The 22,184-nt window shown below is 44.2% G+C and overlaps 2 protein-coding genes across 5 annotated transcripts in view; both read left to right on the top strand.

Moving 5' to 3' along the window:
• Positions 1–5,387, top strand: part of GRAMD1C (GRAM domain containing 1C) — a 98,324-nt gene extending 92,937 nt beyond the window's left edge. For all 3 annotated transcript variants that reach the window (XM_040224530.1, XM_040224523.1, XM_040224516.1), the window contains one exon: positions 3,729–5,387. In XM_040224530.1, the coding sequence (XP_040080464.1) occupies positions 3,729–3,809 (81 nt within the window). In that variant the 3' untranslated portion in view covers positions 3,810–5,387. The remainder of the gene's footprint in view (positions 1–3,728) is intronic.
• A 738-nt stretch (positions 5,388–6,125) lies between these two features.
• Positions 6,126–20,321, top strand: ZDHHC23 (zinc finger DHHC-type palmitoyltransferase 23). Of its 2 annotated transcripts, none has more exons than XM_040224557.1 (5): positions 6,126–6,350; positions 6,948–7,123; positions 11,222–11,932; positions 13,492–13,659; positions 15,474–20,321. In XM_040224557.1, exons 2-5 carry the CDS (start codon positions 6,981–6,983, stop codon positions 15,739–15,741), a joined length of 1,290 nt encoding a protein of 429 aa, XP_040080491.1. In that variant the 5' UTR covers positions 6,126–6,350; positions 6,948–6,980; the 3' UTR covers positions 15,742–20,321. The 2 variants fall into 2 exon arrangements, with proteins under 2 accessions (XP_040080491.1, XP_040080484.1); XM_040224550.1 differs by having other exon boundaries at positions 6,929–7,123.
• Positions 20,322–22,184: the final 1,863 nt, after the last annotated feature.

The raw sequence follows: 22,184 nt of genomic DNA, 5'->3' as shown, positions 1-22,184 counted from the left end.
GTGTATATGTACCACAGCTTTCTTATCCATTCATCTGCTGATGGACATCTGGGTTGCTTCCATTTCCTGGCTATTATAGACAGTGCTGCTATGAACATTGGGGTACACGTGTCTCTTTCAATTCTGGTTTCCTCGGTATGTACGCCCAGCAGTGGGATTGCTGGACATGGAGATATTTCTATATCAGCATATAAAGCACTTCTTCTTTTAATAGCATGTAGAATTCAACTGTACATGTGTGGCATAATTATTTTACTAGTTCCCCATTGAAGAATAAACACTTGGGTTATTTTGGTGTTTTCTATAAGCATTCTCTCTTGTCATCAATATGTGCTGCCTGGTTCTATGAATCAAAACTTAGGATTACCTTTGAAAAATAAAGACTAATACTCCCATCATAATATAAGATTTGTGTACTTTTCAAGACTCACTGACTCTTTGGACATGAGTTTGAGCAAACTCAGGGAGATAGTAAGGAACAGGGAAGCCTGGCGTGCTGCAGTTCGTGGGGTCGAAAATAGTCGGACATGACTTAGTGACTGAACAGCAACAAAATGAATATATTTTAGATAATAAGCAAACAACTACTTTTCAGAATTTAAGAGTAGAGATTTCTATAGTGCCTGTAATCAGGCATTGGCCTTCTGGTGGATAGGTTGTCTAACCTTAGCTTTTCTTTCCAGCTTTCCATCTTTTTTGCCTTTTTATTCTACTTTCCAGAAATTTCTTCATTTAATCTTCAGATTCTTCTACTGAGTTTTTCAGTTTTTGCTAACACTTTTTAAATTTCAAATTTCTCTGAATTTTCTTTTTTTTAAAATGGAATTGTGTGGAATTGTCTGCCTGTGTGGATCCAAAGTTCTTAACGTGTGAGCTGGGCTGGTCTACCCTGAACTTCTCAGTAGATCTGGCTGGCCTGTTGGTTGAGAAATCCTGATGTCAGCATCTTTAGGTCTTTACTCTTGGACTGGACAGTTTCTACAAAGAAGACTCTTTCAGTCTCCTCCCTGAAGGATTAAGGGCTCACTGCCAGCATTTTAGGAGCTTACTGAGAGTAGAGGGATAGAGGAGGGCATACGATGGGACAATCTGAGTGTACAGCATACGTGTTTCTGTGTAATCCCTATTCTTGGTATATACTGCTGTCTTTACTGATGTCTTGGCATCCTCCTGGCCAGGCTGCCACAGGACTTCAGACTTCTGCCCAGGTAGTAGGAGAGACCACATGTCCAAAAGTTCATCCAGTCATTCTTATTTCAGTTCCTCTTTATTCCCACTTCTAACTCTGGGAGTTGGTGATGGACAGGGAAGCCTGGCGTGCTGTGATTCTTGGGGTTGCAAAGAGTCGGACACGACTGAGTGACTGAACTGAGCTGAACTGAAAGGGGCCTGTCAATTCCTGAGGCTTTTAAGGATTCTTCAGGGTAGATTTGATTGGTTCTCAACTTTTTCTGCAGTTGGCTTGGGATTCAGTGTTTTCAAGGCTGCTAAGTCATCCTTCTTCCTTCCAGTCTCCAAAGTCATGTTGCTCTTGTTGCCTATTCTATCCCCTCTGCACCCACCCTGGCTCGACCTTGTGGATTTATGCCTTAAAAAAAAAAAAAAAAAGAATCCCTTTGCTGTGCTTTTGGTGGGGCTGCAGGAGGGAGAAAAATTGGATGCATGTATTTAATCTACTTACTCTCTCTTCAGGGTGCACTGCCTTGATTTCTTCCACTGACACTGCCCAAGCTAAGCTTCCAGTGATCTCTGACTTTTAAAGTTAATGTACCTTTTTTTGGAGTTTTCATCTTACAGTGCCAATACTTGACAGAGCTGACCATTCCTTTCTTGAAATATATCTAATCTTCCCTTCTTTAGAACCATGAAAAAACCTAGCTTTATTGTGAAATAGCTTACATACCATAGCATTCACTTTTTAAAGAATTTTTAGTATAATCACAAGGTAGTGCAACCATCACCTCTATCTAATTGTTCAGTTGCTAAGTCATGTCTGACTCTTCGCAACCGCATGGACTGGAGCACACCAGGATCCTCTGGCTTCCATTGTCTCCCAGAGTTTGCCCAGATTCATGTGTGTTGAGTTAGTAACGCCATCTAACTGTCTCATGGGCCTCCCTGTGGCTCAGTGGTAAAGAACCTGCCTGCCAATGCAAGAGACACAGGTTCGATCCCTGGGTTGGAAAGATCTCCTGGAGAAGGAAATGGCAACCCATTCCAGTATTCTTGCCTGGGGAATCCATGGACAGAGGAGCTTTAGGGGAGAGTGGAGAGGGCTACAGGCCGTGGGGTTGCAAAAGAGTTGGACATGACTTAGTGACTAAAGAACATCAGTAATAACAGACTTAAACATAATTTATCAATAATTATACTAATGAAAAGGGACTACTGTCTAATTCCAGAGCATTTTTATCATCCCCCAAAGAAGCCCTGTAGTCATGAGCAGTCACTCCCATCCCTCACTCTCTCAGCTCCTGGTAATCACTAATCTACTTTCTCTTTTTATGGATTTGCCTATTCTGGACATTTCCTATAAATGGAATCATATAATATATGGTCTTTCATGCCTGGCTTCTTTCACTCAGCATAATGTAAAACTGCTATTTGCTGGTTAAAACCATCTCCTCTACCTGACCTCATCCTGGCCCAGTGCTGTAGGCTTCTGCATTAGAGTCCATTCCCTTCTCCTTTACTGCCCTTTAGGTTATCTCAACTACTCCCCTAACTTAAAATACCACACACGCCAATGGCTCCCAAAGCATCTGTCTCATCTTGACCTCTTCTCCAAGTCCAGACTCATGCAGCCACTTGCTGACTTGGTGTCTTTACCTAGATGCTAACAGGTGCCCCAAACTGATCGTGTCTAAAACAGGATCCAGTTTTCATCCCGAGCCAAACTCAGTTCTCCTCTAGTTGAAATAATTTCAAAAAATGATACTATCATCTTCCAGTTGTTCAAGTGAAAAACTTTGTATCATATGGTGTGTAAGTATATATTTATGGATGTGATTATTTGTTTTGGTTCTGAGTCCCTCACTAGTCTGTGAATTCCATGAAGGCAGGAACAGTGCCTATTTGGTTCACCATTATATACCCAGGACTTAGCACATGCCCAGCATGTAACAGGTGAACAAAAAATATTTGTTGAAAGAATGAATTAAAAAATGACTACAAAAAAGAATAAGACATAATTCTTGCTCTCAAGTTGTCTAGAATTTTATTAGAGATATCAGATGTCCATGTGTATGATAAAGACTACTTAAAAAAGTACAAAATTGAGCGTCAAAGTAAGTAGTAATAATTTAGGAGTTTAGAGGCAGGATGATTAGGGGAAACAGTGGGGATGGCTCAGTTTTAGATAGGTGAAGATGAACCGAGCATAGTAGCAAGCAAAGGCCTGGAGTGGAACTTGAGTTGTTTGGGGGATGGTGGGGAGACCACTGTAGCTTCAGAAACCATTTCAGAAAACAAGCTCTTCACTTTGGATCTTCTGATGAATGGACTTATTGGTAGGTAGAGTACACAGCAGTATGTTGTAGGAAGAAGTGCAGTACTGCAGCAAACTGGAAGAGCCCTTTCACACTGACAGATAACCTAAGGAATAAGGCATTTTATAATCAGTCTTTTATTTGGGCATCAGTATAGACAATTTTATTAAATGCAAACTTTTGGTGTACAAATAATCAGAAAAATTTAAACAATGTGATTTTGTAAATTTTTCTCTGCAGTTGAAGAGCTCACTCATTATGCTTCAGAGAACCTTTGATCTACTAAGTAAGAACAAGACTGGCATGACTATCCAAAGCTAGTGATCTTAAGGACCAAAACTGTAGAGATACGTGGAACCAAAAGACAACATCTTGAAGAAAACCAGAAGATGAAGGATTTGAATGGTCATAGGAACATTTCAATATTTTCTCATTATTCATACTTCTAATATGAACATTCTTTTTAATAACATTTATTGAAGAATTAGCCTCTGACGGCCTTAAGAATCCATCCTTTCATTTCTTATACATAATTCTAAGCTGTGAATTTCTCCAGTGAAGCGTGAAATATTTTGTGGATTTGAAGTTCTGTGACACAAAAAGAGCTGAGTGGTATGGCCTCATTTTCACAATGAGGTTTGAAGCTTGATGCTCTAAGTTTATCTGTTAGCACAGAATTAGTATGCATCCATTAGGCTGTTTTCACAGGTAAACATTAAAGAAGATGAAGACAACGGAAGAAACCACTAAATCATTATTATCTTTGAAGGATCAGTTTTCAGGCATATATTATAACATAGCTTTGTGTACTGTAAATATTACAGTGTCTTCATTTATTTAGCAAGGAAATTCAGTAGTTGAACCTTTTGAATCTGCATGTTGATGATTATCTGAAAGATTCTTCAGCCATGTCATGTATGAAGGAAATAGGTGTTTCTTCAGGTGGCTTTGTCAGAGGTGCAGTTAGCTTGCCTCTTCATACGTCAAATGGCAGAAGAGTCCACTTCAGAGAAGGAACCATGTAGGATACCAACCCTCAAAATGAAGAATTGTGCTCTGAGTTTTAAAAAGATTATGTTAAAACCTGGGCATTTTAGTGTCAGAGCAAATGCATACTTGAACTAAGCTTGGCTTCAGCTTAGCAAACTTTTATGATGGATTTGAGCCATCTGGTTGAAAATAATTTGTGGATTACTTTTCAGTAGCTTCCTATGGCTTTATTTACTCATTCACATGTGGCTATAGTCAGTCAGTTGTAAACCAGACACAAACTTTAACTCATTAATGAAGACTTTGGGGGGCGGTATCTCCCAATAGAAGTGCACTGACAAGCTGTAAATCAGACACAAGCTTTGGCTCTTTCAAAAGTTGTTAGGAATATGTGTGTTAATATAATACAAGTTATGTCTCTGGAACAAGAGAGGGACATTGCAGACTAATTTGTATATATTCTTACTGTTTGAAGAACAGTTGCCTTTAAATGTTTTTTTGCCCAGAGTCATTCAAGCCACATGGGACTGCTCAAAGCCATCTTGCAATGCCCACAGAGAAAGAAAGGGGTTGACTGGACTAGAGGAGAACCAGGTTTCTCTGGTGAATCCCAACTAACCTACCTACCAGTGTACCTACCTGGAGGTTTTTCGATAAGGATTTATGAGGTGTCTGACTGTGAGCAAGAATGACTGGATTGTCACTCTAAAACTTGTTCTCTAAGTTCACGAAAATGGTCAATGAGAAGCTGAATATTTTTGTGATGTTTCCTCAACACTTGTACTTCATAAAATACCTCAAAAGAAAGTTACCAAAGTTGCTTTATAAATTATGACTAAATATGTATGCAGAATTCAATTAACTGTATTTGAGCCTATGTAGACTATCAATAAAATCCAAAATGTCTAAGTTGTTTTTCTTCTTTTTCTGTAAAACCGTCCCCAAACTAGAAACCCTGTTTCAGTGAAAACATACGTGGGCCGACACGCTTTAAAAAATTTTTGTGCAAAATTAAAACCCAAAGAGGACTCTCATCCTTGGGCAGTTTTTATTTCTAATATGCAGCCTGCTGGTCTAACGCAGACTGCTTGCCGGAAATCATGAAAATGAACAAGTTGGATAATTAACAGATCAAGGACAGGGATGGGCCTTTAAGAGAAGGTTAGCGAATTGGGGGGCGGTACGTCGGTAACAATTCGCGGTGGAGAGCTCCACCAACGCCTGTTGCTGTAGTCTCAGTGAGACCGGCCGACCCGCGGCTCTCCAGTACTTCGGAAACCCTCCGGGCTCCGGGGTTTCCCGTATTTCCGCCTCCGCGTCTCCCTCGACCCGAGGCTCCCGAGGCTGCCCCGCCCACGCACCGCCCGCAGGCACGGGCGGGGTCCGGGCGGCCGCCTCTGGGGCGGGGTGGGGCGGAGGTGCGGGGCCAGCCCGGGGCCCGACCGCCTGGACCGGCTCCGGGAGCCCGAGCTCGGCTCCTCCGCGCCCTCGGGCGCCCGGGCCGCGGGCCGGGGAGGGGCTTCGCTAGGGCAGGGGGGGGGCGGGCCTCCGCACGTGCAGGCGGGCGGGGATCCCCGGCGCCGGGGGCGGGGCACCCGGAAGCTCACGGAGCTGCGGCGCCGAGCCCCGCCGGCCCGGGGGCGGCGGGGACGCCGCGGGGAGGCGGGAGCACCGCCCGGGCGGCGGCCGGCTGTGGTCACAGGTGGGCGGCAGCGGAGAGCGGAGCCGAGGTCCTCGAGACTCCAGTCATCGCGGCCGTAACCCCGCGGATCAGAGATCCCGGAGCCGCGTCCGCGTCCCGGGAGAAGCCAACCCTGCTCCTCTCCGCCTCGGCCTCTTTGGCTGTAGCCGCACCTCGGCTCCGGAGCGCAGGTAACTTCCCTCCCAAGGTCATTCTTCGGGCTGGGCGGCGTGGCGTTCTCGGTCCGCCCACGTTCTTGCGATTGATGGGGGCGGCAGAGGCGCGCCCAGCTTGCTGAGGAGAAGCGGGGCTGGACGGCGGCCCCGAGCGTCGCTCGTGCTCGTCTCCGGAGCCGAGTCGTCGGCCCCAGCGGGTAGCCGCTTTGTTTCCGCTCGCAGCCCTGAGGGTGTTTCCATCCGCACCCAGGCTTCGGGCGGGGACAGCTCGGTTCTCCCCAGCCCGCACCCGCAGGTGAGCGCAGCCACCGGCGCCCGGCTGTCCCGGGCCGCGTAGTCGGCTGTCGTCATGGGAACCGCTGGTGCCCAGACGGCGCCGGTCCTGGATGGGGTACCTGGTGTTGAAGGCAGCTCGTAAGCAGCTATAGCCCTAGAGCTCTGCGTCTGGCCGAGGACAACCAGAAAATCCGGATGAAAAGGGGACCAGCTCCCCCTCGTTCTCATGTTTTAATTCTCAGGCGTTGGTGGTTAATCAGAGAGAGACGTGGATGTGTTTACGAGACGTGAGTTGTATTCGTTCCACTTTTTCTGAGGGCTTCGTGTGCCTCGTAGTGACAGGTGGAAATCACGACCCAGAAGGGCACTATGAAGCCAGTGAAGAAAACCAAAGCGGAGGAACCTGAATTGGAGCCCCTGTGCTGTTGCGAGTACATAGATCGAAATGGGGAAAAGAACCACGTGGCTGCTTGTTTGTGTGATTGCCAAGATCTGGACGAAGGGTGTGATAGGTAAGCACTGTGTTTCTTGATACTGACCCCACCGGCCCTTTTGAGAACTACCATGTATACTTGGAGCTTAGCCATGCAGAACACTAGAATTTGCTCTTCATTCTGTTTCTACTTATCTCCAATTGAAAGTTGTCTTCTGTGTCAAGTGTGAAGGCTTGATAAAGATGAATTATTCCTCAGCAGTGCACAACTGTCGGTTCAGCCCAGTTTATTAGGAATTATTATTTCTCATTTAAAGGGAGAAGATGATGGAAAGAACAGGCAGATAATGGAATAGTAGACAAGTTAAATTGTATAAAAAAATAAAATGCAGGCCAGTACAATCTGTAAGTTTAAAATGAACACATTAGTACCAGGAAGTTCCTTCATTCTCGGTGGTCTCAGCATTCAGAGACTGACACCTTGGGACTGGCTTGCACTTGGCCACAAAGGGCCTTGAGGGTTGAAAAATCGGTCTCACCCTTCTTTCTGGGGAGGTGATCCAGCCAGAGGCATGATCCTACCCTGGATGGGTTGTTTTCAGCATGAGCAGCAGCCCTGTCCTGATTGATGCTGTTACATTTGGCTTTTATTTTCACCATTATCCCAAGTGATGAAAATTAGCTATCCAAAGAGCCAGTTTCTAACATCACTGAAAAAATTTTGTACCAAATAGTAGTAACCTGGTCTTTATCCATTTTCTAAGTAATCATATATTTAAAAACTGTTATCATATGGAAAGCATAGTGTGGGGAGGATAAGGATGGTGGAGACTTGCTTTTCCCATTGGTAATTACTTCTGGTTTAAAAAAAAAAGTCATTGAAATAGTAAATTGCTGACTTACATCTTGGTGCGTTAATCTTGCCATGAGAAGCATTCCTGGGGACTACTGTAGTCTAGTATTCCATAACTCCTTTGTAATTCTTCCTTGACAGTGTGTATAATGTCTTATTATTGTTGTTTAGTGCTAAGTTGTGTCTAGCTCTTTTGCAACCCCATGGACTGTAGTCCCCCAGGCTCCTCTGTCTATGGGAGGCAAGAATAGGCAATAGGCAATATGTATTTCCCAGGCAAGAATACTGGAGTAGGTTGTCATTTCCTTCTCCAGGGGATCTTTCTGATCTAGGGGTCAAACCCACGTCTCCTGCATTGCAGGTGGATTCTTTAGCACTGAGCCACCTGAAAGGCCCTATATAATCTCTTACAGGTGCCTTTAAGTATAGGTTCCTGAGAATATGGAGCACTTTGGACTAATGAATGGAGAAATGATGCCTTTTCCATAACCTGCATCACTCAAAACCACTGCTTTTCCATTAGCCTTCTAACTCTTCCTGCCTCCCATCCCTTGGGACCTGAGCTGCCCCTGAGTTCTCTTCTCTCCATACCCTTCTCTGGAGATGAGCTCCCAGTGTTTCCATAAACCTGCTGCTCTGTATGCCTCGGTTTTAGAAAAGGCAGAGGAACCAGAGATCAAATTGCCAACATCTACTGGATCATGGAAAAAGCAAGAGAGTTCCAGAAAAACATCTATTTCTGCTTGATTGACTATGCCAAAGCCTTTGACTGTGTGGATCACAATAAACTGTGGAAAATTCTGAAAGAGATGGGAATCCCAGACCATCTGACCTGCCTCTTGAGAAATCTGTATGCAGGTCAGGAAGCAACAGTTAGAACTGGACATGGAACAACAGACAGGTTCCAAATAGGAAAAGGAGTACGTCAAGGCTGTATATTGTCACCCTGCTTATTTAACTTCTATGCAGAGTACATCATGAGAAATGCTGGACTGGAAGAAACACAAGCTGGAATCAAGATTGCCGGGAGAAATATCAATCACCTCAGATATGCAGATGACACCACCCTTATGGCAGAAAGTGAAGAGGAAAGTGAAAAAGTTGGCTTAAAGCTCAACATTCAGAAAACGAAGATCATGGCATCTGGTCCCATCACTTCATGGGAAATAGATGGGGAAACAGTGGAAACAGTGTCAGACTTTATTTTTTTGGGCTCCAAAATCACTGCAGATGGTGACTGCGGCCATGAAATTAAAAGACTTACTCCTTGGAAGAAAAGTTATGACTAACCTAGATAGTATATTCAAAAGCAGAGACATTACTTTGCCGACTAAGGTCCGTCTAGTCAAGGCTCTGGTTTTTCCAGTGGTCATGTATGGATGTGAGAGTTGGACTGTGAAGAAGGCTGAGTGCTGAAGAATTGATGCTTTTGAACTGTGGTGTTGCAGAAGACTCTTGAGAGTCCCTTGGACTGCAAGGAGATCCAACCAGTCCATTCTGAGGGAGATCAACCCTGGGATTTCTTTGGAAGGAATGATGCTAAAGCTGAAACTCCGGTACTTTGGCCACCTCATGAGAAGAGTTGACTCATTGGAAAAGACTCTGATGCTGGGAGGAATTGGGGGCAGGAGGAGAAGAGGACAACCGAGGATGAGATGGCTGGATGGCTGGATGGCTCGATGGACATGAGTTTGAGTGAACTCCGGGAGATGGTAATGGACAGGGAGGTCTGGCGTGCTGCGATTCATGGGGTCGCAAAGAGTCAGACATGACTGAGCGACTGAACTGAACTGTATGCTTCCCATATAATTAGTTCCCATTCATTTCCAGGTCTAGCCCTATTCTTTAAAATTCTAAATTTCTAAAATTGATGTTATCCTTCCTTCAACTATTCCTTTCATTAATAGCTTAAGTATGCAAAAAAATCAACAATACCACCTGTCCACCAGGCTCCGTCATTTGAGTCATACTAGTGTGATCTCTTTTCTCAGCTATTCGTAAGACAACCATTTTGCCTTTTTGCATTTCTGTTTCTTGATCACTGTCTCCTGTACAGTGTCACGAACCTCCACACGTAGTTCTTCAGGTACTCTGTCTATCAGATCTAATCCTTTGAATCTATTTGTCACTTCCACTGTATAATTGTAAGGGATTTGATTTAGGTCATACCTGGATGGTCTAGTGGTTTTCCCTACTTTCTTCAGTTTAAGTCTGAATTTTGCATAAGGAGATCTCTTCAAGAAAGTTAGAGATACCAAGGGAACATTTCATGCAAAGTTGGGCACAGCGAAGGACAGAAATGGTATGGGCCTGACAGAAGCAGAAGATACTAAGAAGAGGTGTCAAGAATACACAGAAGAACTATATAAAAAAGGTCTTCATGACCCAGATAATCACAATGGTATAATTACTCACCTAGAGCCAGACATCCTGGAATGTGAACCCAAGTGGGCCTTAGGAAGCATTACTAGGAACAAAGTGTGGTGTACTGCAGTCCATGGGGTCGCCAAGAGTTGGACACGACTGAGGGACCAAACTGAACTGAGTATGATCTCTACTCTTCCTGATGCCACCCCCTGCCCTCCTGAACTGGTTTACTCCCCAGGCCCAGGATGGGTTTTGTGCTGTACTCAGGTCTCTCCAGGAGAAGGCAATGGCACCCCACTCCAGTACTCTTGCCTGGAAAATCCCATGGGCGGAGGGGCCTGGTAGGCTGCAGTCCATGGGGTCGCTAAGAGTCGGACACGACTGAGTGACTTAGCAGCAGCAGCGGCAGGTCTCTCCACGGAACGCCTCCTTGCCTTCCTCCCCACCCAGATGACTACTAGCCAGCACCAAGTCCCAGCACAGATTCCCTTTTCCCACAAAGACCCCTGTGATGACTCCACCTAGAAATGTGTCCTCTCTTCTGGGCGTACCTTACAGTGTTTGGCCTGTATAGTTCATTGGGCGATTTTATTATTTTGTCACTTATCTAATATTTCTTGAATTCCCGTGTTGTCTTCACAACTAGATTGTGAATGGGTTTTTTGAGATTTTTATGTCTCGACACCTACCCAAGTCTGAACAGTACTTAGGTGGAATATGTGTGTATTCCCGTGTATTTGTTCCATGTAGAAATAGTTCTGTTAAATATCTAAACATTTTCTCATTTGAATTAAAAAATTATACATGAATCTGTAAGGCTCTTGTTTAATAGTAAGGAAGTCAAATCCTTGGCCTTTGGCATCTTTTATCATTTACATTGCTGTCTGGCCCGCAGTGTGGGGTGGTTTTTAATTCAACAAACGTACCATGGGCCTTCTCTGTGCTCTTTCTGAATAGATGGATCACGTGTAAGTCCGTGCAGCCTGAGACCTGTGAAAAGATCATGGACACGATCTCAGACCGCCTCCGGATTCCTTGGCTTAGGGGAGCCAAGAAAGTTAACATTAGCATCCTTCCCCCACTGTTCCTGCTGCCTGTCTTCCTCCGCGTGGCTTCCTGGCATTTTCTGCTTGGGGCAGTGGTTTTGACCTCCCTCCCCGTGCTGGCTCTGTGGTACTACTACCTCACTCACAGAAGGAAAGAGCAGACTCTGTTTTTCCTGAGCCTCGGACTCTTCTCTCTGGGCTACATGTACTATGTGTTCCTGCAGGAAGTGGTCCCCAAGGGGCGTGTGGGGCCCACTCGGCTGGCTCTTCTTACCTGCGGGTTATTGCTCATCCTCTTCGCCTTGTACAGAGCCAAGAAGAATCCAGGCTACCTCAGAAACCCAGCACCCAATGACAGGGCTCTAAGTGGCAGCCAGGTCGAATGCCTGAACAGAAAAGGGCCTGAGAAGCCCAAGGGGTTCCCCGGTGCAGATCTGTCGGGCGGTCTCAACAACCGTGCACCCAAGGACGAGACTAAGGACTCCCCGAGGACATCGGCCGGAAGCCCGGCCAAAGGGAAGGAGGACTGGTGCGCCAAGTGCCAGCTGGTGCGGCCAGCCCGGGCGTGGCACTGCCGGATCTGCGGCATCTGTGTGAGGAGGATGGATCACCATTGTGTCTGGTATGTTGGAAAGATCTGGAGGCTCGCGGAGCCTACATAAGCTCTCATGAGACTCGCCGGGTGTGCTTTCCCTTTGTTTCCATCCTCATCTCTCCCCTTCCCAGTTTTACACCTTGTAGATATTTGTGGGCTGTATATGATGTTGCCACTTAGTCATCAGTTTTTTGAGCTTCACAAATTTAGTTCTTTTCAGTCATTTCCTGAAGGTGGGTTTTTTTTTTTTTTTTGGGCTTTCTCTTCTTAGCTGCCCCTCATTTTCTGCTTTCTAAGAGAGAGGTATCTACAGTTGAATGACATTTCAAAAAAGAATGTATTAGAAGTAGTATAGGTGCGTCTCCCTCACAGAGCTTAGGAACATGTTCCTGTACCTCTAGGTGACTTATCCTCTGACTGTGTATTCTTCCATCATTTAGATGTACCAGTGATTTCTAGTCTACATTCTTGACTTAAGGCTCTGCCAGATAATTCCCTATTTGGTTATTTGTGCAGAAGTGGGCTTTTTGGGGTCACTTCTCTGCTGCCCAGTGACAGAGACACCTGAGGCCCGTAAGATGTGAAGTGTGACTTTTAAAGAAAATGTTGCAGCTTCACTGACTAAATCTTAAAAGGGGTGTGATTCATTCAGATATGAATGTTCTAAGTAGCTTGTTCACAACTTTCTCGCTCTTGAGGCAGTCACAGTCCGTGAATTACTCTTTTTATGCCTAGCATTCTGATCATGTTCCACTCTCCCCCTTAGAAGGGGATGTGGAAAAGGGTGCTGACTGCCTGGACGGCACAGAAGCGGACTTAAGTTCAAGGCTTGTGGACAGGGACAGCTGTTTTTCTGGGGCTTTAGGAGTAAACAGGTATTTTCATTTTTAGGTTTCCTCTTCTCTGTCTTCATCATTTATTCTCATGCATGCCTGCGTATGTGCGCGCGGGGTGGTGGTGGTCCATTTGCAAGCGCTGGTTTGCAGGGGGCCTGATAGCCTAGCTTATGAGATCTCTCCCCACTGGATTCCCCTGATGTGCCCGTCAAGGTGCCCTGCAAAAGGCCATGACACGGAACTCTGTAGGTGACAAGTAGTCTGCATACTATTGAGCTGTACTCCAGCCCCACACTGCGTTTCTAACCTCCTGGGATCTTTTATTAATATGTGTATTTAATAGGGATTTTTTTCCCACACTGTGTAATACTTCTGATTTAGCATTTTTAAGTTTTTATAACTCTGATGCCATCTTATCCTTATGCAGTGATGACAGTGTTAACTCTTAACACTGGGTGACAGACCTCACTTACCAATATCTAGAAAGATTTCTTAGCTATGTTTTACTTTTCACATACTCTTGTCCTTAAACTAATGAGATGATTTCACTTTGCAAAGATTAGAGAATGTAAGAGTACATCTCTCAGCAGACAAAATTTTAATTCCCTAAAAGTGGAAAACAAAAGAACATATTTTTTTTTAATAACTGAAAGGTATACTATCCCTGTATTAAATGCTTTCTTGTTTATTGAGTTACATAGAGAACTTTTAAAGATATGTTTGCTTTCTTCCCCCTTGTGCTATTTTGAGGATAAATAGCTGTGTCGGAGAATCAAACCATCAAGCATTCATACTTGCCCTTTTGGTCTTCCTGCTCACCTCGGTATATGGGATAACGCTGACCTTGGACACCATCTGTACAGACAGAAGTGTCTTCACAGCTCTCTTCTATTGCCCTGGAGTTTATGCAAATTACAGGTGAGATCCCCATACAGGGGCCCCCGAAGAGGAAGTGGATTTGCAGTCAGCATAAGGGGCTGTGATCTGTGCCTGGGTGAGGAGTTCTCACCCAAAACACAGGACAGGTTCTAGGGATGCTGGGTAGCCCCAGAATTGCTAGCACACAGCTGTGCAGTGAATATGTGCATTTTTCTCGGGTGATGTCAGAAGGAGCGCTGACCTTAAGAAGTGAGGAACTAGTGCTTTCCAGGTAAGACCAGGCTTACTCAGGGACTTCAAGAGACCACTGGCATGCCAAAGTCAGCGACAGTGAAACTGCGATAACTCTCAGTCTCCAGGGATGAGCATCAGGGGACGTTTCACCTCATTGCTGCTTTCTGGTGCTCTGAAGCCCAGTCTTAATTTATTGCTTCTGACCCTTTTCTGAAATGCTTAAAGTCTCTGTAACCTTTCTTTCCTATTTAACCTCCATTGATTTTTTTTTTTTTTCTGTTCTACTTTTTTTTTTTTTTTAATCACCACTCATGATCACTGTAGTATCTAGGTCAAAATTTCCTTCAGCATTTTTAGGTTGGGGCCCATTTATATAGTGTGAGGATTGCCATGTTTTAACAGAAGCTGGAATTTCTTTAGCTTTGGCCTGGCCCCCCACCCCCACCCCTCCTCACGCAAAACTCTGCTTTAGGACATTTATCACAAGCCACTAAGAATAGTAGTTACTAAAGAATTTCACAACCTGTGAAGACTCTCAGCATAAAGAAGAAGGGACACTCTTAACCCGAGGAGGGCCCATCTATTCTAACGCCCATGAATGTCTAGGTCTGTAATAGCAAGGAGCAGAGCTGTCCATGGACTGGTACAGACAAGCGCCTGAGCAGACAAAGCAGAATGTCTTGAAAACAAAGAGTGAGAAGAAAGTAAAGGACCTTGAGGGTCCTTGTATGTTAGTAATGAGTTTTGAGTATATTAGTAATGAGTAATGAGTATGCCATATATGAGTTTTCTAGACCTTCTGTGGGCCTCATAAATGAAATGAGGAAAAGAGTCCAGCTACTATGTTCTCCGTGCTATGGACCAATGATTCATGTCTCCTCCCTGGGTCTTAGTTGTCCTCATCTTTGTAGTGCTTTAATCATCCCCGAGGTCCCTTTCAGCTTAACAGTGAAGATTCTGAACCAGTTTCCAGCTAACTCATTTGCAAATGTTGACCCAAAATAACCAATTGGCAGACATCAGATGAGCTGGAAGGGGCTTTCTTGCCCCATGGGGTTTTGTCTGGTTCGAGGCAGTGGGGTTTGAAATGTGGTTGTGCTCCTGATGCTCCTGCAGAGCTGACCAGGAAAGGGCTGCCTGTGCGGGGAGCTGTCCTTTCGCTTGTGCTCAGCAACCTAAGAGGACGGAGATGAATAACCTTAGCATTGCTCCTGGGTTCCCACCCACAGTTGCTTGAGGGATGTTTTCAGCAATCTCACAGCGCCTTTATTTTCTTCTGCATTGAAAACAATTTAGGAATTATTCATTCAGCAAACAGATTTTGAATGGTGTTGTGTCAGGTATTGTGTTGGTTGTATGGAGGCTGCAAAACACAGAATGGTCCTTGCTGTTCCCGTTTCACACCCTAGGAAAGGGGGCACCGGTAATGATAAAATAGGACATCTTAATAGTCATAAATGAAGCAGGTTATTGGCATTCCAAGGATGGGAAAGATGGGGTAATCAGGGAAGGTGCCAGAGTCCTTAGGAGTAAGTACTGTGTGTGTAAAATGTGACCACGGGGCTGGCTCTCTCACCGTGAAGCGTTGGCTGCCCTGACCTGCCTTTTCCCGTTCCCAGCTCAGCTCTGTGCTTCACCTGCGTGTGGTACTCTGTGATCATCACGGGGAGCATGGCCTACATCTTCCTAATCCAGCTGATAAACATCAGCTACAACGTGACCGAGAGGGAGGTGCAGCAGGCCCTGCGACAGAAGACGGGGCGCCGGCTGCTCTGCGGGCTCATTGTGGACACAGGCCAGTACAATCGGGGCTTCCTGCGGAACTGGCACCAGTTCTCCACCCTGGGCACGCACCCCTTCCACCACCCTGCCGAGGACATTGTCTGAAGTGCCTTCTGTACGGCTCCAGGGGTCGGGGAGTGGCTCCTCCCTCTGCTCCCTTGCGTCGGACACTTCGGTACACGCAGGATGCTAGTGTTTATCCCTTGTTTCCTGAAGGCATTATAGGGCCATGCTCAGGTTTAGGTGATGGACTGGGAAGAAATGAATTTTTCTGACTTCATAACTTAAGAGATTTTTATATCTAAGAGGTAAAAGTAGAGCCATTCCTTTCCAGTCACCTTACTAAATAACTAAGTCACCATAAGTTGTGGATTGCTAATGCACAAATGGATAGAAGCAGTTCCCACCCATTACTGTGGGAGAAAGAGCCTTGGATCAGGAGAGTTTCTAGTCCCTCTTTCAATTCTGAATAGCCATGCGACCCTCAGTCAAGTCCCTTCGCCGAGTCTCAGGTTCACCTGTCAAGTGGGTACTGATGCCTGCCCTGGCTACCTCACAGAGCGGTTGTTGAGGGGTGGGGGTCCCATGAGGGGTGAGGTTTGTAGAGAACATGGAAAAACAACTAAAGCAGCAAGGAGGTATGAAGTATTATTAGGAGAATCCTAAGACTGGAAAAAATATTTGTAGGTCGGAATATTGAAGCTACTATTATTGGAGTAATCCGTTTTCAGCATTTCAGAGTAAAAAACAGATCCTCAAATAACATGTTGTACAGTTAGGGGAATTTCTCTTTCTGAAGTATTAGATGTTAACTACTCAAACAGATGACCAGATGGATTTATGCTATCATCTGATATTGAAAGGATAGTTGATGATTTTAAGCATAATTATTACTAGTATAATGTACAGTGGTCATGAGTTTAGGTGGTGAGTTCTTATATTTACCTTACTTCCTATGTATTTATTCTGCTTGGATTTACTCCCAGTAACTCCAGGAGGCATCAATGTTTTCTTCTTCCCATGTTTTGCCTGGTCAGGTGCTTGCACACTTGTGACAATGACTGGACGAGAACAGACACTCCTATGGGAAACAGTTCACTCTCTTTCTGGGTAGGGTGGCTGGTTATATCAAGGGCTTGATGTTTTTGTTCACGTAAGTAATACAGATACTGTCAGTAACAGCACTAAGTTGCAAAAACCAGTCTTTTGGCGTTCACATGGTTCTGGCATAAGTTCTCTTTTAAGCGGCTGATTGATGTCTTCCCACTTAACTTGCACCTTCTTCTCATTCACCTTGCCCAAGATAGAAGTGTCTCCCTGGGAGAGAAGAAACAGGGTATATGTGGTTTCCACTAATTAATAGACTACTGTTCTTCCCTAGTTCTTCCTAAATTGTTTCTTTAATCATATCTCAAAATGGAAAATGTATAAAGGATTAACTATTTGGCATGGGCCCATTCTGCCTTAGAATTAAGACGAGGCAATTGATTTCACATGGGGAAAATACCCTCTTGAAATACTTGGTTTTGTACCTGTACTTCTTTGTAGAACCTCAAAGAATTCATGAGTCCTTAAATTTGCCTTGGCTTATAGCTTAACATAGGAAAAACATTGCCAGCTTTTTCAGTCTTTCTGTGTGTGCTGCTGTAGCAAGAGGTTTATAAAGGTCGAGAAGAAACATTGCTCCTTGTACATCTCTGCCCTCTGCAGCTGGCACCACCCCTAGTCCTGCCATTAATCAAGGCTCTCCTCAAGACACAGACCATGTTTTTATACAAGCTTGTCATTGCTCTCCCCAGAGATGGACTGTTTAATGAATGATAGACTCCATATTACATTGATGATGAGCCAAAGAGCAAGTCTGGGGATGTTAGCAGTCTGTGGTTTGTATGGTAATGCCCTATCCCTGGCCCAGAATCAGGCATTCATTTGGAATTCATTGGAGCTGATATAACTAATTCCTTTATGCATGGGTTGGAGATAAAGAGAGAGTAATAATGTCAAGGACAGCACATGCGGCCAGAAATCTCTGACTGTAGTCTCTTGAATGCCAGATTCATAGCTAACTCAGATTGTTTAGCAATTGATAATAATAAAATTTACAGAAACGTTAGGATCGTGTGTAATCTTGGCCTCTGGCCAAATCTTTAGCAACAGTGAAAACACAATGTGCTGAAGATGTGTATTTGCTCAGACGCTCAGTTGTGTCCCTTTTGTGACCCCATGACTGTAGCCCCCCAGGCTCCTCTGTCCATGGGATTCTCCTGGCAAGAATACTGGAGTGGGATGCCATTTCCTCCACCAGGGGATATTCCCGACCCAGGGATCACACCTGCGTCTCTCACAGCTCCTGCGTTGGCAAGCAGATTCTTTACCACTGGCGCCACCTGGGAAGCCCTCATCTGAATATGAGTACTCAAAAGACCAAACTCATTTGGGAGAATGAGGAATGATCACCATCTTTATAACAACACACCCCCAATAGGGTTACCTGGATGGGCAATTCACTGTTTCCCCTCACTCAGACAAGGACTTTCTTTGCATATTATTCTGGCTGATTGGAATTAAGGTGCTTGTTTGAAGTTCTTTGAGAACTTCATGATTGGCACTTTACAGAAGAAAGCACAAACCTTTGCAAAGCTCACTGGTTTTGTGGAGGTAAAAGCCTATTGAAGTATTGCACCAAAAGGAGCAGCAGCCAAGGGACTATCTGTGAGCAGTTTCTGTAAACTCTGGGACATGCTTTAGCTGTACTCCTGGACTTTCAAGCCTTTTTACCATCTGGAACCATAAGAGTGATTTTGTTCTTTTAAAGGACAAGGCCTCTGTGAATGAATGAGCCCCAGAGAAAGGTGGTGGTAACCGTGGGGAATTGCCCAGCAAACCTGAAGCCCACAGTTTCTTGGCTGTATGAGCAGGCTTGCCCCAATATAGTGCAGACAAAGTGGGTCTCCCCTGTCATCCCACGTCCTCAGCCTCTGTTAAACATACTGGATGTGGAGTTTACTAAACGATCTACTGTGATCCGACCACTTACATTATGGTCATGCCACTGTGTCCTCTTCCTGAGGAAGAGAAAGGGGTCCACTTGGAAGATCGGAGGGAGAATTCATTAATGATCAGGACTGCATAAAGGGAGAAGATCCTTCAGCACTTAAAAACGTTTCTTATGCTACCCAAAGAGTACTTTGTGGTTACTGCTGGTCACACCTGAAGCGAGCTGACCATCCGTTGACACTGCCTTTTTGGTAGGTTTCTCTGATGCTGCTGAAGTCAAGCCTTAAGTGTATTTTGGGGATGCTGGGCTGCCCTTCTCATGTCAGCCACCCGTGTGTGTGTGTGTTTAGGATCCTGTAAATCTTTGCTTTCCAAGTAGTGCTGGTTTCCTTTGGTGAATGAAGTACTTGTCTTCCACTGTACCATCTGCCTAGCAGGAAGACTGCTACGGGCTTTCTCTTATGCAATAGTCCTTGGTACTTGTCAAATTTTTAGCAAGAAAAAATTTTCTATACTAGAATCTTCCACTGCCAGAAAACACAATGCTGGTAAGGTTCTCTGTAAGAGTGACCATCTGCTTAATAGGCTATTTCCTTTGGGTAGGATGTTAGCTTTTTTATTACAAAACTCAACTTATATAAGCAAAAATATGACATCTTGAAGCACAGTTTTAACCAGGATGTTTAAAAATTAATGTTTTGTGAGGTTTAAGGTCTCTTTAAATTAGGTAAGTAGGTTTATATGACAACTTCATTTTAGCCATATTTTGGTATCCTGTATTTTAAAAAACATTTCCTCAAATAAGAAATGGATAATGGAGACTTTTGCTTGAGGCACCTGTTTGGAAAATGGTTTTCTCATCAGCAGCTTGACAAGTGTGCCATTTTGTATTAAACATCACAAAGGTGATGCAGGTGGTGAATGAGAACTAAGCTTCACTTAATGCTGAAGAAAATTCAGTATGTTCTTGTGGATGTTTGTTGTGACTAATACAAACTTCCTGCAAAATCAGCTACATTTAATCCTGTTTCTAATGGATAGTTATTCCCACTTCAGTTGACACAAAGCTTTTCACTGTAGTATCAGCAGCAGGTCAAAACCTGAACAGAGACCTTTAGGGGTTGTGACTATTTCCGTTGGGCCTGTGACTTGTCACTACTCTAACCTTCCTGATGGCATCTTTTACTTCTAGAAAAATCATACTTTTAAGAGCAAAGCTTTAAAACCACTGCTAGTGCATTCTAGTTATGGATGTAACTAAAATCCGCTGTTTCTTCAGATGGTGCCACTGACAAGATGCTGTGTTACAGAACTCACAAACTCATCCTGTTGTGATCCTATAGTCTGCGTGATTTTGACGGTTTGAGTTGTTAGGGTTTCATTTGATTGCATTTCTGGGTCTGATGTTAGACCAGAGGAAGCCCAGGAAAATTTATTTAATATTATATTTCATATTTAATGTAACTAACTCAGCAACGTTAGAGGGGATTTCTGAAGCCAACTCTGGAGGCTGTGGGCTAAACGTTTTGCACTGTTTTTATACTTGTATTCATATCCTCTTATCACCTCAGACTCAGACACAAGGCCTTTTAAATGGAGATTTAAAAAATGACTGCCATTCATGTAAAATAATGTACCGTGACCAAGTTGTTTAAATGGAAAATAAAGTGCTTTCTTTAAGGAAAATAGTTGATGCTTCTTGGTTTGTCTCCTGAACTCTTGAGCTTTAAGAAAAGCCTGCATCAGAGCTGGGCTGCCTCTCTGGCTACCTGTCCTCCCCTCGCTGTGGAGGGAAACTGCCCCCAGCCCTCAACTGTTCTTTTCCTTGTGGTTACTTTTCCAGTTGTGTAGGCTGGGGATACTGCTTATTTGGGCATTTTACTAGCAACAATGTTTCATTTGTTTTTGGCTGGGCAGCATGTGCAAATTTAGTACCCTAGGGATCAAGCCTGCCTCCCCATCCCCCCTCCACTGGAGCTTGGAGTCTTAACCACTGGACTGCCAAGGAAGTCCAGCAATAACATTTTAAATTGTATCTTTTTTTTTTTTTAATTGGAGGCTAATTACTTTACTTTGGCCACTTTTTGGCCTTTGGCCAGCTGATGCTGGGAAAGATTGAGGGCCAGAGAAGGGGACAACAGAGGATGAGATGGTTGGATGGCATCACCGACATAGACTCCGGGAGTTGGTGATGGACAGGGAGGCCTGGCATGCTGTGGTTCACGGGGTCGCCAAGAGACACGACTGAGTGACTGAACTGAATTACTTTACAATATTGTAGTGGTTTTTGCCATACACTGACATGAATCAGCCATAGGGGTACATGTGTCCCCATCCTGAACCACCCTCCCACCTCCCTGCCCATCCCATCCCTTAGGGTCGTCCCAGCGCACCAGCCCTGAGCACCGTCTCATGCATCGAACATGGACTGGCGATCTACTTCACATATGGTAATATACATGTTTCAATGCTATTCTCTCAAATCATCCCACTCTTGCCTTCTCCCACAGAATCCAAAAGTCTGTTCTTTATAGCTGTGTCTCTTTTGCTGTCTCACATACAGGGTCATTGTTACTATCTTTCTAAATTCCATATATATGTGTTAGTATACTGTATTGGTGTTTTTCTTTCTGACTTACTTCACTCTGCATGATAGGCTCCAGTTTCATCCACCTCATTAGAGCTGATTCAAATGCATTCTTTTTAATGGCTGAGTAATACTCCATTGTGTATATGTACCACAGCTTTCTTATCCATTCATCTGCTGATGGACATCTAGGTTGCTTCCAGGTCCTGGCTATTGTACACAGTGCTGCAATGAACATTGGGGTACACGTGTCTCTTTCAATTCTGGTTTCCTCAGTGTGTATGCCCAGCAGTGGGATTGCTGAGCCGTATGGCAGTTCTATTTCCAGTTTTTAAGGAATCTTCACACTTTCCCACCAACAGTGTAAGAGGGTTCCCTTTTCTCCGCACCCTCTCCAGCATTTAAATTGTATCTTTAGGATACAGCATCAAGAAATTGTTAGGTCATTTACTAAGTTTCTTGCTAAGTAGGTCATTTTCTAAGTTATTTTCCTGTGTCTCTTCAGAAGGTTTCTGTAGGTAGGTAAAAAGTCCTTGCTGAAACAATCAGAATGTGGGCTGCTGAAGACTCAATTTCTACTGATGCTTGAGGTGAAATCAAAGTAAAATAAAGCTTAAGAGAGAAAACTTAAGCTGCATTTTATTTAGACCCCTGGCATGTTTATTTGAGGGATCCACCCTTCCTTATATACTGACTTGGCATTAAAACAAAATTGGTATTTTATTTCTGACTGCTAATACCAGCCAATGTGCTAAAGATAAGTGAAAACAGATTGTGATTTAGACAGGAAGAGGTTAACTATGAATTACTTTTAGTCCCATTTCTTTAGCGGCCATTAGTCTTAGAGTTTTTAGATGATGACTACAATCATGTTAAAGGAAAAGATAAGTGAGAATAGGGACACTGGAAGAAATAAAGCTCAATATAGTGTTTTTTTTTGTATCTGAGTAAATCATAATACATC

The sequence above is a fragment of the Oryx dammah genome, unplaced genomic scaffold (genome assembly GCF_014754425.2).
Source record: "Oryx dammah isolate SB20612 unplaced genomic scaffold, SCBI_Odam_1.1 HiC_scaffold_2, whole genome shotgun sequence".
NCBI classification, from domain to species: domain Eukaryota; kingdom Metazoa; phylum Chordata; class Mammalia; order Artiodactyla; family Bovidae; genus Oryx; species Oryx dammah.
The sequence above is the reverse complement of the archived record's forward strand: the minus strand, read 5'-3'. Positions and strand labels throughout refer to the sequence as shown.

Bases quoted from the DNA above. Each gene is read 5' to 3' on its own strand.
- ZDHHC23 (XM_040224557.1), top strand. From the start codon at position 6,981: ATGAAGCCAGTGAAGAAAACCAAAGCGGAGGAACCTGAATTGGAGCCC. The intron at 7,124-11,221 runs GTAAGCACTGTG...CTTTCTGAATAG, and splicing joins CTGGACGAAGGGTGTGATAG to ATGGATCACGTGTAAGTCCG. The intron at 11,933-13,491 runs GTATGTTGGAAA...TGCTATTTTGAG, and splicing joins ATGGATCACCATTGTGTCTG to GATAAATAGCTGTGTCGGAG.